This window comes from Dermacentor andersoni, chromosome 3 (assembly GCF_023375885.2).
Source record: "Dermacentor andersoni chromosome 3, qqDerAnde1_hic_scaffold, whole genome shotgun sequence".
NCBI classification, from domain to species: domain Eukaryota; kingdom Metazoa; phylum Arthropoda; class Arachnida; order Ixodida; family Ixodidae; genus Dermacentor; species Dermacentor andersoni.
This window is the reverse complement of record NC_092816.1, coordinates 18,304,030-18,317,146: the sequence shown is the minus strand read 5'-3', so window position 1 is coordinate 18,317,146 and position 13,117 is coordinate 18,304,030. Positions and strand designations below refer to the sequence as shown.

The 13,117-nt window shown below is 44.9% G+C and overlaps 2 protein-coding genes across 3 annotated transcripts; both read left to right on the top strand.

Annotated features, from left to right (window-relative positions):
• Positions 1-125: 125 nt before the first annotated feature.
• On the top strand, positions 126-7,166 carry LOC126519920 (RWD domain-containing protein 4). Its single transcript, XM_050169196.3, has 6 exons — positions 126-359; positions 433-513; positions 601-710; positions 906-951; positions 1,623-1,751; positions 4,148-7,166. Exons 1-6 carry the CDS (start codon positions 336-338, stop codon positions 4,310-4,312), a joined length of 555 nt encoding a protein of 184 aa, XP_050025153.1. The 5' UTR covers positions 126-335; the 3' UTR covers positions 4,313-7,166.
• A 638-nt stretch (positions 7,167-7,804) lies between these two features.
• Positions 7,805-12,891, top strand: LOC126519930 (uncharacterized). Of its 2 annotated transcripts, none has more exons than XM_050169202.3 (4): positions 7,805-7,986; positions 9,488-9,597; positions 9,695-9,750; positions 12,695-12,891. In XM_050169202.3, exons 1-4 carry the CDS (start codon positions 7,886-7,888, stop codon positions 12,842-12,844), a joined length of 417 nt encoding a protein of 138 aa, XP_050025159.2. In that variant the 5' UTR covers positions 7,805-7,885; the 3' UTR covers positions 12,845-12,891. The 2 variants fall into 2 exon arrangements, with proteins under 2 accessions (XP_050025159.2, XP_072143178.1); XM_072287077.1 differs by lacking the exon at positions 7,805-7,986 and adding an exon at positions 8,661-8,836.
• Positions 12,892-13,117: the final 226 nt, after the last annotated feature.

The following is a 13,117-nucleotide window of genomic DNA, read 5'->3' as shown; positions in this document are numbered from 1 at the left end:
ACTTACTGTAGCAGTGAATAAATCAAATGTATTACTTATAGCCATAACGTTTACGCTTAACATGATGCCTGACAAATTTTTCTTTTAATTTGCACTTTCCCTTACGGCCGCAAGACGGCACGAAATACAAGATGGCCGCGCCCATGAGCAAAATGTTACGCAGAATGTGAGACCGCCCGTGAGTTTAGATGAAACCGGAATGGTGCTCCTTTGCTTGCACAATTGCCGAACTTTGTTAAAGCAGCGTGTAAGAAACAGGACAAATTAGTTAATTTCTTTTGTCTTTATTCTGCTTACTCTGGTGACCCCCGTAAGAGGATTATCGCCGGCCGGCGATGTCTGCTGAGGAATTGCAAGCTGTAAGTTGCGTTGCTCAAATAGATCGTCACCACTGGTGCAAGGAGACAGACTCTTGTCGTTTTACTGTTACAGGAAGAGGTAGAGGTCCTGCTTTCTATATATGATGGTGACGATAACTTTAAGAAGCTATCTGATGCGGTGTTCCAGTACAAAGTGAGTAACCCCTCTGTTTATACATATTGCCGTTTTGTCGTTCTTGTAAATTATTTTGCTTTCTTTTTCGTACCTCTGAAACTGCAGATTGGCGATCATGGTACCCACAAGTCATTTCTCATTGAAATAAGTTGGCCTGAGAAGTACCCAAACGTGCCTCCAATTTTTAACATGGACACCTTCTACAACAAACACATGTAAGTTAGCTCCATTCAGAGCTAATGAATGTCGATGCCCGCGTTTGAACTGGACGTACCTTAAACATTTTTGTGACGCGCTATGATTTCCATATTGCCGATCTAATTTGTAGGGTGTTTGGCTCTCAGCCATGCCTCATCCAAAATTTGTTTCACATCGGCTGTAATGCTTACGTTATCCTACGTCTTTTGTAGAATTCGTGAGGTCAAGGAAGGAGTTGTAGCAGCACTGAAAGAACAGGTAAGTCTGAGATGCATTAAAAAAGAAATTGTAGTGCAGCTGTCTCGTTTTCTTTTTTCTTCTACATCTTCTACTGTCCTTTTTTTCTACTTTGAGTACACCAAAAAGTTGCCGCAATTGCACTTAATGTAACGGTAGTGTTGCGAATAAGCTGCTATTCGAACTTTTTGACTTATCGGACAGTTCTATTAAGAGTTCATCTTAATGGAGCTCTCTAGTGTACAGCCGTTTCTAATATTGGTAGAGTTAGATACCAATACTGCTAGAGTCGAAAGAATGCTTTTGTTCACTCGCTTATGTGTGCTACTGGATCTGGTATGTCGCGGTGGCAGTGTTTTCGAATAGCCACTCTGACTGTGACCAAACTGTTGCACTGTTTGGTGCGCAACAAAGGCTCGTGCATTTGCACTTATTATTTCATGTTACAGCTCTTCCACTGTCCATTCTGTCATTGCACTCAACCACAGTGGAGAGTTGCTAGTGGAAAGCTCACTAAATCACGTAACACAAAAGAAGAGGGACACACTTGAGGAACACACACACACACTTGCGCTTTCCACTAGCAAGTATGCCATACCTAGTCACCTAAACTTCAAGTTTATTTAGCAAAGTTGAGAAAAAATAGGCTCCTGAGTTTACCTTCTTTACCCCTGCTGTCTCCTTCTCTCTAGGCAGAGTTGGAACTGGGGACACCTATGACGTACACACTTCTTGAATGGATCAAGGAGCACGCAGAGGAGCTCACAGATAAACAGCCAGAGATGGTAGCAGCTCCAGAAGCCGAGGAAGAACAGCCAAAGGTTGTTTCATCTTTGTCACTTTTATCCTGTACATAGTGTGCGTAGTACATATTTTACTTGCTCCCACGCCTGCTGTGGTGGCTCAGTGGCAGTGACGTTCTGCTGCTTAGCATGAGGTCACAGGTTTGATTATCAGCCGTGGTGGTCGTATTCTGATTATGGCAGAATTCGAAAACCCTTGTGTACTGTGCCTTGGGTGCATGTTAAAAAACTGCAAGTGGTCAAAATTAATCTGGAGCCCTCTAAAACGGTGCCCCTCATAGTCCCTGCATTGATTTGGATGTTAAACTACACCTAATATTTATTTATTTATTTATTTATTTATTTATAGTGTTTTGAAAACATATAGTACACTTGAGAGGAAATGGCAAGCGAGGCACAAGCTGGCAACTGCCACCGGGAGGGGCGCTATGCCTGCCTAGTCTTCAGAAAGGAGGAGACAGAAACATAGAAAGGGAAGATGGGAAGAAAGAAAGTAGCAAAGAACAAGATGACAGATCTTAAAGAGTAAAGCAGAACAATGAAAAAAAAAATTAAAGTATGGCCAACCACTGCAGGTCACGCTACTAGAAGAAGGTTAAAAATTAGAAAATATAATGCCTGAGGTAATGTCATTCGGAAACAAAATGAAATAAGCTACAAACGGAAACTTGAGCTTATTTCTTCTGTAAAAGTAAGCAGAGCATGATGAGCTTGATCACGACGAGACGCACAACCACTGGGGCACAAACATTTATTTAGTGTCATACACCACTGGCCAAGGAAATAATATTCCCTCTCTAGCGACATTTGCTGCACAATGAAAGTGGGACACTCCATATCAGATGCTGAAGTGTTGCAGCAACCATAAGCCATACATGTCGAACTGTCCACACGTACTTGTCAGTGTAAACACCTATCAGCCAATCCACTTACTGCCATGCATTGCTGGCACGACAAGTTCAGTGACACTAAGCTCATTTCATCTGGTGCTATGAGCTGTGAGAGCGCCTAGCTGTGTTCACTACATGTAGTAATAAGGAAGACATTTCACAGCAAAGCTGTTAGCCTCTAGTTGGTCAAGATTTTTCATGTCTGCATGCGCAGTGCTCACAAAAAATGTCTGATCCCTGAAACAGTGAAAAAAAAAGCAGGGAGCGCACAATGTGCTGCTTTCCAAGAGGCATCACGTGATGCCATCAGGCGACACCATCACTTGGCAAAGACATCATCGCATGGTGTCACATTTGATGTGATGACATCATCAGGTGACATCATCACATCACGATGCCATTATTCTTGTATATTCTAATTACAATCCAAAGCTATCATGTCTGCAGCATGTGTGTAAGTCGTACTTTACGAATTTTCTGATGCAATTTACTTTGGGAAATTCAATTAGTTCAATAATGCGCTTGCGCTTGGCGGAGGACCTAAGAGAATGATGATGTGTGCTGCACTTATGCACATGTGCATGTGTGCGGGATCTATGTGTGCACACAATGTGTGTCTGTCCTTGATGCGTGGGCACTCTGCCCATTGTCACAGTGGGTGCTGCAGCCATAATCAACATTATGGCTAGCACTGCCCAAAAACCTAACTGCCATCTAGCGGCCGCGGCCACTCAGACTTCAAATGGCAGCTGTAAAAGGGCTTTGTCTTTGAGTTTCCGTATAGCAGAAATATCTTTTCTCGTATATTCGAATTACAGTCGGACACCAACATGTCTGCAGCTTGTGTGTAGCTCATACTGCCCGAATGCTCTAACACAATTTACTTCGAAAAATTGAATTAGTTCAACAAGGCGCTTACACTAGGTGAAGGGCCTAGAGGAATGAGCATGTATGCTGCACTTCTGCAGCTGTGCGTGCGCATATGATGTATGTCGCTTGTGGTGGTGATGCTTGTCTAACGTCAACAACAGCTTCACCGCACATCCACTTTCACAGGGTGGAATGGCGGCGAATTGAATTTTAGCAACCCTACTGTTATTCATACAAATCCAGTGCAGTATTTTTTTTCTTTTTCTGTGCATTTGAAACTTTAAAACATAAAAATCACTTGTACTGATCCGTCTCATAAAGCTTCACTCTGTACGAGGGTACTGTTTGTGTCATGGCTGTAACAAGTGTGCATCTCACCTAACATCAATCTGCATACCTAGCTTTCCTGTCCACCAGACAGCCTGACTAAAGGTGAACCATGTATAAATAATCAAGGTTATTGGAACCATCACAATACTTGTTTATAATTTTGTTATGTCACTGAATTCTTGGCATGAGTGTAACCTACAGAAATGCACAAGCACCTAGGTGCAGAACTACTTTAGTGGACCTTTCAGCACTCATCTTAGAAGTTTGATTGCTGCAGTCACTTTCATGCAAAAAAGCCTCAACACTGCTGTATTTGTTTTTCAGGAGCCACAGATCTCGCCCAAGAAGGAATTGAAGCAACCCAAGCTTAGCAAAAACCAGAAACGCAAGCTGGCTGGCCGGGTACTTCCCACTGGAGAGCTTCCCAGGGGTCATGACTGGGTCGATGTTGTTAAACACCTCACACAGACTGGATCAGCTGCATCATAACCAAGCTCTTTGATTAGAAAACTACACTAATTGAGATAAAGCAATGCTCTTGTGGACCTTCTAATATAACTCACAGCCCTGGAGACAGGTAGTAAAGTCAGGGTGTATGATTCATTTTAACTGGAGGTAACAAAAAGAGAAAGTAAGGAAAAGAAGCAAATGTCCTTTATATTGGTGAGGCCATGATACCAGTCTTAAACTTGGTGCAATTCTGAATTGCAGATGGCGTGGACCCCAAAGAAAGACATTGATAGGGAACATTACAGTGCACTCGTTAGAAAGAAACGAGAGAGTCCACTGTGAATCAAAAGGTATGGGATTTATGGTTGAATGTTACGACATACAAAGTGCCCAGAAATGAGCTTTTGGAGGAGTGCTTCAATCTACTTTGGCTGGTCGATTCTCTTGGTGTTCTCATATATGTTATACATTTACACTCGGGTGAGCAACCTCATTGTGCCTACAGTGGCTGCTACCAATTAGGCATACAGCACAGTCTACTTATAACAATAAGCAAGTCGGAAAATCTGATTCCTATAATGGTACATCATTGTTTCCAGTCTTATTAAAAACTTTCAAAGTATGGTGTGGCAGAAAGGCCCACCATTAAAACCAGTTACTGTAAGTGGACTGTGTTGTACAATTTAAGCTGGCATCATTACAGTATTGCATTCTCGTATTCTTCTCTGCATACGAAGCATACTAGTTGATGGCTACATGTCTCACCATTACCAACAGCAGCAGCCAAATTTGTACACTACTCAAACATGTTCTTGTGTAATTTAAACTTAACCTATCAACTAAAGGAGTCTTGACATGAAACTGAAACCAAGTTGTTCTCATACTTGTGTATGCTGGTTCCATCCAGTAGGTAACAATATCACCTATTTCCTTAAACAAAGATCATTCCCTTTTTAAGAATGTGCGAGTGCTCGCTCATAGAGCTGCACCACCACAGTGCAGTATCGTGCTGCATTGTAGCGTGCAGGAAATCGTGGCATTGAGTAAATTTCTGTGAAAGAGGTATGAAAAAAAGATATGAAAGTCCACGTGCTTCACTGTACACAGAAGTGTGGCACAGCAAATCAGATCTGTGGAAGCCTTCAAGATGGAGATAAGTACATGAAAGGGAAAAATTGGCATCCACCCGAATTGTAGCCCAAAGCTACAAAAGAAAACCATACGGATTTCTAAAAAAAAACTTAAAAAAAGGCTCGCATTTGAAGGAAAATTCATCCTGGTCTGGAATGAATTTGATTTGCCACATTCAGTGTCCCAGTGCTTCGAGTTCTCTAATAATGTGCCCTCGCTGTGCGATTGGCTAGCCTCCTGGTTAGCTTGGACAGTAGAGCGACTGCCCTGGATAGTCATTGGTTCCGGGTTTGACTCCTGGGCCAGGATGAATTTTTCTTCAACGGCAAGACTTTGTTTCTCAGAAGCTCGTATGGGTTTTCTTTGTAGCTTCTTGCTACAATTCGGGTGGATGCCGATTTTTTCCTTTCAGAAATGTGGCACCTGCAACTCTAACTCACGCGTGCCTCAAGACCCGACAGCTGTGGCATTGAGGCTGCTGTGTTAAACTCTGTCCTCCCAGTCATAAAATTTTCGCTTTATTATGCTTTATCTGCCTTTATTAGCAGAAGTTTCCGAGCATTCATATTCTTGCATTGCCATTTGAATTGTTGCAGTTACAGTGAAATATTTTGTTGAAAATGGTAAACTTGAAAATTTGCAAAGTCATTTGAAGCCATATGAAGTTTAGACAAACCCATGCACTACCCATAATTCCCATGCTGACTATACTGCTGTGCTTACAACTGCTATAGACACTAGCACCAAATTTTCCTGTAGTATATATTGTAGGAAACTATATTCCCAGCAGCCAATGCTGATATGTGCCACTTAGCACCAGACAATTTAGGAGAATGGTTAAGTGGGGAGATTGTGTCTCCTTTCACCCTTTATGCTGTAGAAATAATCAGAAAATTAATTTCACCATTTCAGTAATGCACAAGTTTTTAAAAGGGGGGGGGGGGAGGGGGAGCTAGCGTTGCACAATTTTCGTGCTGCACAGTTGTTGAGTGATTGACATAAGCCCAATGCTACAGTCGGGAGTTGCACTGGATGCTATGTCAGACCAAACTGAAAGTATAACTAAAAGTGATTGATCTGGACTTCGGCACTAACCTTCCCAAAGACCTTGTGTCCTGCACATCTTAAGCCCTGATAGTACCTAAAGATATGTTACATCTTAAACCATGTATTTTTATTGCAGTTGAGCTTAACAGAAGCATGTCAGGACTCCTTTATGTTAACAAAGTTTGTCTGCAAAGCACCTTGTGTGCCAGGTTTCTGGTTTTTTGAATGGTCATCTTGACCAGTATGTGTGAACTTTTCACACCTTGGTATGAACTTGCAATACTAAGAATTATTAAATACGTATATGAGATCACCATGGTATGTCTAGAAACTGAAAACATGGACATAATTTTTTGTTTGCTTCTCATAAAAGCCAAAAATTGGAGGATATAGTTTTTATAACCATTTGCACTTGATATATTTATAATCTAGTGCTTTTTAAATTGAATATTTGTAATTTGTCAAAGGTTTTATGATGTCACAGTGATGAAATTAGTATGCTCTTACTGAGATGAGCTAGCAAAGCACAGGAATGTTTTATGCTGCATGTTGCGCTTGTTTCTGGCTTCTTTAAATGAATGGAGCAGTCATTAAAACTCGGCAGTCTGAAACAAAACTTTATTTTTGATGCAATACCAACAGCACACTTTTCGTGGCTTTTGCCGCACAGCTTGGCTGTGAAAATGTACAGAATTAAAGAAATATTTACTCATTATTCAACAGTGTTGTCTTTCTATGATGCTCTAGAATATGTAAAACTATAAGCTAGCTTAGAATGTAAATGACATTGCCTAAGGGATTTACTCAGCATATTTAGTAACAAATAATCATTGAAAGTAAAAAACAATGTCGTTCTCAGACACGTCGCCAGACAGACATTGGAATGAGCACTACATATTCACATTGGGCATAGTGAAATTACTGAGCGGCATCGCAGTTAAAAAATGCTGGTTTGTGCACTAAGAAATAGTTCTTTTGCAGGCCCTACATGCAGAACACAAGCCAGGAACATGCCAGCCACACTTGTGACGTCTTTCAAACACATTTCAGGCACTTCAACAGCTACTGAACAGAAGCCTCAGTAACGGCAGGAAGGGAACAGTCAGGGGATCAGTATTTAGCACTGGTGAGCATGGTTGACACAGTAGGGCAGGAACTAATATACACGGATTTCTCAGACGGTAATGTACAACGAACTAAGCCCACCACAACATTCTCGATGTGGTGCGAACAATAACACTAGAACAAACACATGCGCTGGCTTCAGAACCAGGCCACAGCATTCTTCCGGTAGGCTTGATACCACACCGCGAAGAGCACAGCAGCAATTGTCAGTGCTCCCTTCCAGGTGCCGGTGGCAGCGACCAGCGCACCTGCAAAGCGCGCACAGCGCCACAGCCTTCCGCGGTTTCGTACGGTTGCGACGGGTCGCACATGTTCGTCGCGCTGTCTGGTGCTAGCCAACTCTGCTTGCAGCTCCGATGGCGGGTGCTCTTCGAGCAGCTGTCGGGCCTGGACGATGAGTTTCTCAAAAGGTAGGTCGCCTTCCACTAGACGCGACAGATAGCTGTGAACAGGCGCTAAGTCGCAGTCCAGTGCTAGAATCTCGTCGCGGGCGTACAGAACGACTGCGGCTGAGAGGTAGATGGGCATCCAGGGGTGACTGGACAGGAACAGATCAAAGAGTCGCACCACGGTGTCGTAGTCAGCGAGCACGTGGCCGAACCATGTGATTACCCAACTGAGGCAGAACATAATTCCAACCTGAGCCCGGTCCAGAAAGTCCCGAAGTTCGGGGCATTCGTGACCAAGAATAGGGTAGATGTGCTCGAGCATGTCTGCTGTGCGTGCCATTGTCTTGTCCATAAAACGGCGCAGATTCGTGCACGAGAGACGATCGACCAAGAGGAAACCCACTTCCTCGCCCAGAACCAGCAGGATGGTGACGCAGATGTCGTGGTAGCCTTGGTAGTAGTGCAGTTCAGGGTTTTTCATCAGAACGCGCATGATCATAAACACGAGTCGGTCCTGGAGTGCTATGCGCTGCGCTTCCGCTATACTAGGCGGAAAGCGCTTGAGCGAGCGCTTGACGTCGAGAACCACTTGCGAGTAGTAGGCATGCTGTTCGATCTCGGCGAGCGACGGTCGGGGTGAAGTCTCATACACGTTGACGCCACCGATGCGAGGCCAGACGAGACGCCGGTAGTCGTCGCAGATCAGGCCCCGTTCCTCCACAGCAGCCATCTTCAGGCCCACCGTGCTGCCGTCGGCGAGCGCGCGTTCGATCATGCGGCGCTTTCGGGACAACAGCACCCAGTCGACGCCGTCGTCGTCGTCGCGCTTGACCTCTGCAACCTTGTCTTCAACTGTCTCGGCTTCGCTCTGGTATGCTCGCTCGTGCTCCGGCACGTCGTCCGGTGCTCCCATGTCGGACACCTGATCAAATCCAGTTTCGGATAGGACTTTGATCTCTTTTGACGACGGCGTACGTTCACCCAGCCGTTCCTCCTGTCGCTCGGCGATGCAGACGCCGCTGCTCATGCCTGTTGCAAGGCACGACACGTCGTTTCAGTGCTCGGAATAGCTGTAATAATAATGCGGTATGCTTCCGGGTGCGCTATTTCCTCAAACGAAACTACGACGCTACAGAAATGAGGTCTCAACCGAAGGAAAAGCTGCGAACACAGACGAACGCAGGGAAACATGCACAATGTTAACGGCCTAACACATGCACCTCGCGAGGTTTAGCCAAATAAAGCCTAGGTTTAGCCATCTTAAAGTTTGGGCATTTTCACGCAGTTGTCACAGGCGTCTGTGTGTAATAGTTTTAGAGCGAGAAACATTGGCGCATATTAGTTGAGGTAACTAAAAATTAAATAGAGCTGCCTAAACACAGGTGACCAGGAACCAGAAATTTAGAACCTTCAGTATAACCGCGATTGACATCAAAAAAAGCGTCATTTAACGACGCCTCATAGCGGGAAAACGTTGCAAAACAGATAAAACAAAGACCGTCTCTTCTCTGCCGCTACGCAGCTCATTTGCAAAGACAAAAATGGCGCAAGGAAAGCTGAAGGTGAAAGCGTCAGTTCCCAAAAATGCAAGACGACCAGCGGCCCAGTCCAATCTGCGGGGCGTGTCGAAATGTAAGAAGCTGTCCACATTTTGTGCATGCATGCTCGAAGCCCCAGCTCTCTTGACAACAATAGCGTTGACAAAAATCGTTTTACATCATTATTGCAGCTCGCACTGGGCCCAAAAAAGCCAAAGCAATCACGGCAAAGCAACAGGTTAAAGTGGTAAGCATTTCAAAATGAACCTGTCTTTTCTCTATTGGCGCGAAGTGGCTGGTTGAAGGCGCGCGTGTGTTTTTTGGCGCGTCCTCGCCACGGCGCCGTTGTAGTGGTCACCATCTGTTGCCTGGTAGCGGTAGCGCTGCAATCGAGTTACGATCGTGTCGTCTGCTAGTATCTATGGGCCATGGCAGCGCGCGTAACGTATACAGCGAACCTCTGTTAACAGGAAAAATAGGGACAGACGTATGCAAGAAATACAGCGCTCACTGACTGAAACGCGATATTCGGGGCGCATGGCTGCCGGCACTTATTGCTCCTTTGGATGGTCGAAAGCGTATAGCATTTTTGGCGCATTGTGACAGAATTTGCTCCCCTAGCGATCACTCATCGCCCAGGCCGTCATGCCGTTCGAGTATGGCGTTTCATTAGCTGAGTATTATACATCAGCGCTTTTATTTGTTCGTTTAACTTTCTCGTTCCTAAAGAAGATCAGTCGCAGTTCTCACAAAATCGTGGGCACACACCGACGGTTACACAATTATTAGGCAAGCAAGAAAACAGTTTGTAAAACTGGCGCGGGCGCACGGCGCGTTCGGTTACGCCAAGCACCACCGCAGCACGTATTTTATTAGTGCCAAAGCTAGATTGTTAACATTCCTTCGAAATAAATAAACAAATGCCGTATTTGTGCATTGCAGCTAGCACAAATGGCGTACTTTCGTGTTGCTCTCGACCATGCATAATATTCTTTCGTTCTCACTGGCGCGGCGATTCTGTAACCCTTAACTAAAACATACAATTGGTAAAGCGCGTTCTTCTTACATTAGAAACAGAACTTCCATTTATAGTACTTGCAAAATTTTCTCTTTATTTATTCTTTTATGATTTATTTTATTTGTTTTGTTTTGGGGGGGGGGGGGCAGCGTCAGCTGGCGGCTCCGAATCAAACAATTAGAGAATATTAGAATAGGGACCCCAAAGAAATAGCGTCGAAGCCACTGCGCAAGCGCGAGACGCGCATTGCGTTTGGGTTTTGCGTTGGTAACGCTATTTCACCGATTTAGCGGCAGCCCAAATAGCAGCCTCAAAAGCTTTGCGTCAGCAAACATGGCGGCACTCGTCGAAGCGACGGCTCCATGGAGGAAGGAAACTCGACGGCTCTAACCTAGCACCAAGCTGGGTTCGATTCGTGGTAACGCGTCAAGTTCGCAAGCTAGGAGAAGTGACTGCGGTTATCGCTTTCTCTCATCTAGCGTGTATTATGAAGATCGATTTTTTAGACGCCGGTGATGCCGAATTCGATTGTGGATTTTATGGCTCGTAGGCCTAACACGGCTAAGCTTGACTGGTGAAGGCGCGTAAAGTTGGTTTGCTCAAAACTAAGCGCAACTAATTGTTTGCTGCTTACAGAATAACCTCTAAATTGTAATTAAACGCGAATACACGCAAGTCAAAATTGCTATTCCTATCACAAAATGGTATATTTTATTTAATTATTTCTAAAAGCTTTTCTTTGACGCCTTAGAGGCGATGTCAGCGCAAGACGCTATCCGCAAATGCAAGGCCCTAAAACTCTTCACTCCTGCGTGCCCCAACGCTAACACTCAAAGCTCTTTGGGGCCCCAAATTATTGGGGGCCCCTATTCTAAAGCTCTAGTTATAACGAAAAGTCGCTAAGCGATCATGATGCTTACTTGTTCGGAATTTTGTATTTTTTAACGATGTAATTGCTGCTATAGATGTAAAGTTACTTCCCGCGTCGGTGAGTCAGTGGCCGGAATATAAAAAAGGAAGAACAATCCCGATTTTCTTAAACGTTATCGGATCATTACATTGTCCTAAAGCTGCAGATTTGACGCACCTGCAGGTCGCTCACTAACAAGCTCTTCGGTATGTCGTCTTCAAATGTTGCGACACATCTTATTTATTTATTTGTTTATTTATTTATTTATTAGTACTGCAGTCACAAAGGATAAGTTTAGCAGGGTGATGCAGAACAAGAAATTGTGAACAATGGCAAGTACATTATCTGCATGTACGAATTGGGCTTGTGCTGACCAGAAAGATAGACGTAATTAAGTCAGATAATAACACTGAAATATAAGTACGTAACCTTAGGAAAGAAAAAGACAAAGATAATCGTTTGAACAGCATAAGTAGAGCAAGAAATAGTCAGAATAAAGTGATGCACTACACAATTAATATCTGTATTAAACTATGTATGTAGAGAAAAAAATTGCTAATGACTGCACTGTCACAGTGGTGTTATTAAGCTGATTCTACTCGACTGTTGTGGAAAAAAAAATGAGTACTCGAATGCGTTGTTACGAGCGCAAAAGGTTCTGACTGAGAATTCCTTCTACCTGGTGGTGTAGCTCAATGGAGGCGCATGTATCCTCCTCGGGATAAAATGGAGGACTGACTGCGTAGCTAGTCGGTCATGCATTTTGACTGTAAAGCGGTGGACTGGAACAGACAAGGACGGGTGCCACTTTCAACACTGCTATAGTTATCACAGGCCGCCCACCGATATTATTTAGTGCAGCACCAAATAGTACGTCTATCGGTGGGTGGCCTCTTATAGCTATAGCATCGTTGATAGCATAGCGCCCATCCTTGTCTGTTTTGTGTGCAATCGTCCGAGCGGAACGCACAGTACACTTCAAGCTACTAACGGTTTTCCTTTAACTCTCGTCTCGCGCACCGTTGAGGTGCGACTCCTGCAACGCCGGTGGCGGCGCTCCTCGTCACGAAAGCGCTGCGCTGTCGTGAGACGCCTGGTAGCTTGGGCGCTGTCTCTGTCGCGCAGCACTCGCTTGCTGTGTCGCGCCAACGGTGCCAACATGTTCGTTAGAACACCGTGTGAGGAACTTCAGCGCGACGGTGAACCTTGATGTCGCTTGCGATGGTTCGTTGCTCAGGCGAAACTGCCCATTTACGTTCGCAGGCTCTCGAGAAAACGATCCGAAAGAACATCGAGCAGGAGCTTCGATCGCGGGCCACCAGCGAAGGCAAGCCGTTCGCGACCACCACAGGGGCCACCCCGAGCAGCTCCACAGCCGGCAAGAAGAAACGCGGCAAGAAGGGCAAGAAATAAATGCGGACGACCTGCGGGTTGGCTGGCACGTGGTGCACGCATCAAAAGCGCCACTGAGTGCATCGTTCTTATAACAGCGGCCGCCTGTGAAGCGGAAGGCGCTGAGCTCGCGCCCTGGTGACACTGCATGGGAACCCCGGGGCACTGCACTCTAAAAACGGTTGCACATTTTGGGGTGTACATTTGCCACGGAACAATGATCGTCATCTGTCTTGCTTGCGTTTACTTTCTTGCAAACGCTGCGCTCGTTACTTTCCTGTCGGGAATGTTATG

Coding starts and splice junctions, on each gene's coding strand:
- LOC126519920 (XM_050169196.3), top strand. CDS start 336: ATGTCTGCTGAGGAATTGCAAGCT. Junction 360..432: donor CTGCTGAGGAATTGCAAGCT/GTAAGTTGCGTT, acceptor TTACTGTTACAG/GAAGAGGTAGAGGTCCTGCT. Junction 514..600: donor ATGCGGTGTTCCAGTACAAA/GTGAGTAACCCC, acceptor CTGAAACTGCAG/ATTGGCGATCATGGTACCCA.
- LOC126519930 (XM_050169202.3), top strand. CDS start 7,886: ATGTTCGTCGCGCTGTCTGGTGCTAGCCAACTCTGCTTGCAGCTCCGA. Junction 9,598..9,694: donor TCTGCGGGGCGTGTCGAAAT/GTAAGAAGCTGT, acceptor TCATTATTGCAG/CTCGCACTGGGCCCAAAAAA. Junction 9,751..12,694: donor CAAAGCAACAGGTTAAAGTG/GTAAGCATTTCA, acceptor TTACGTTCGCAG/GCTCTCGAGAAAACGATCCG.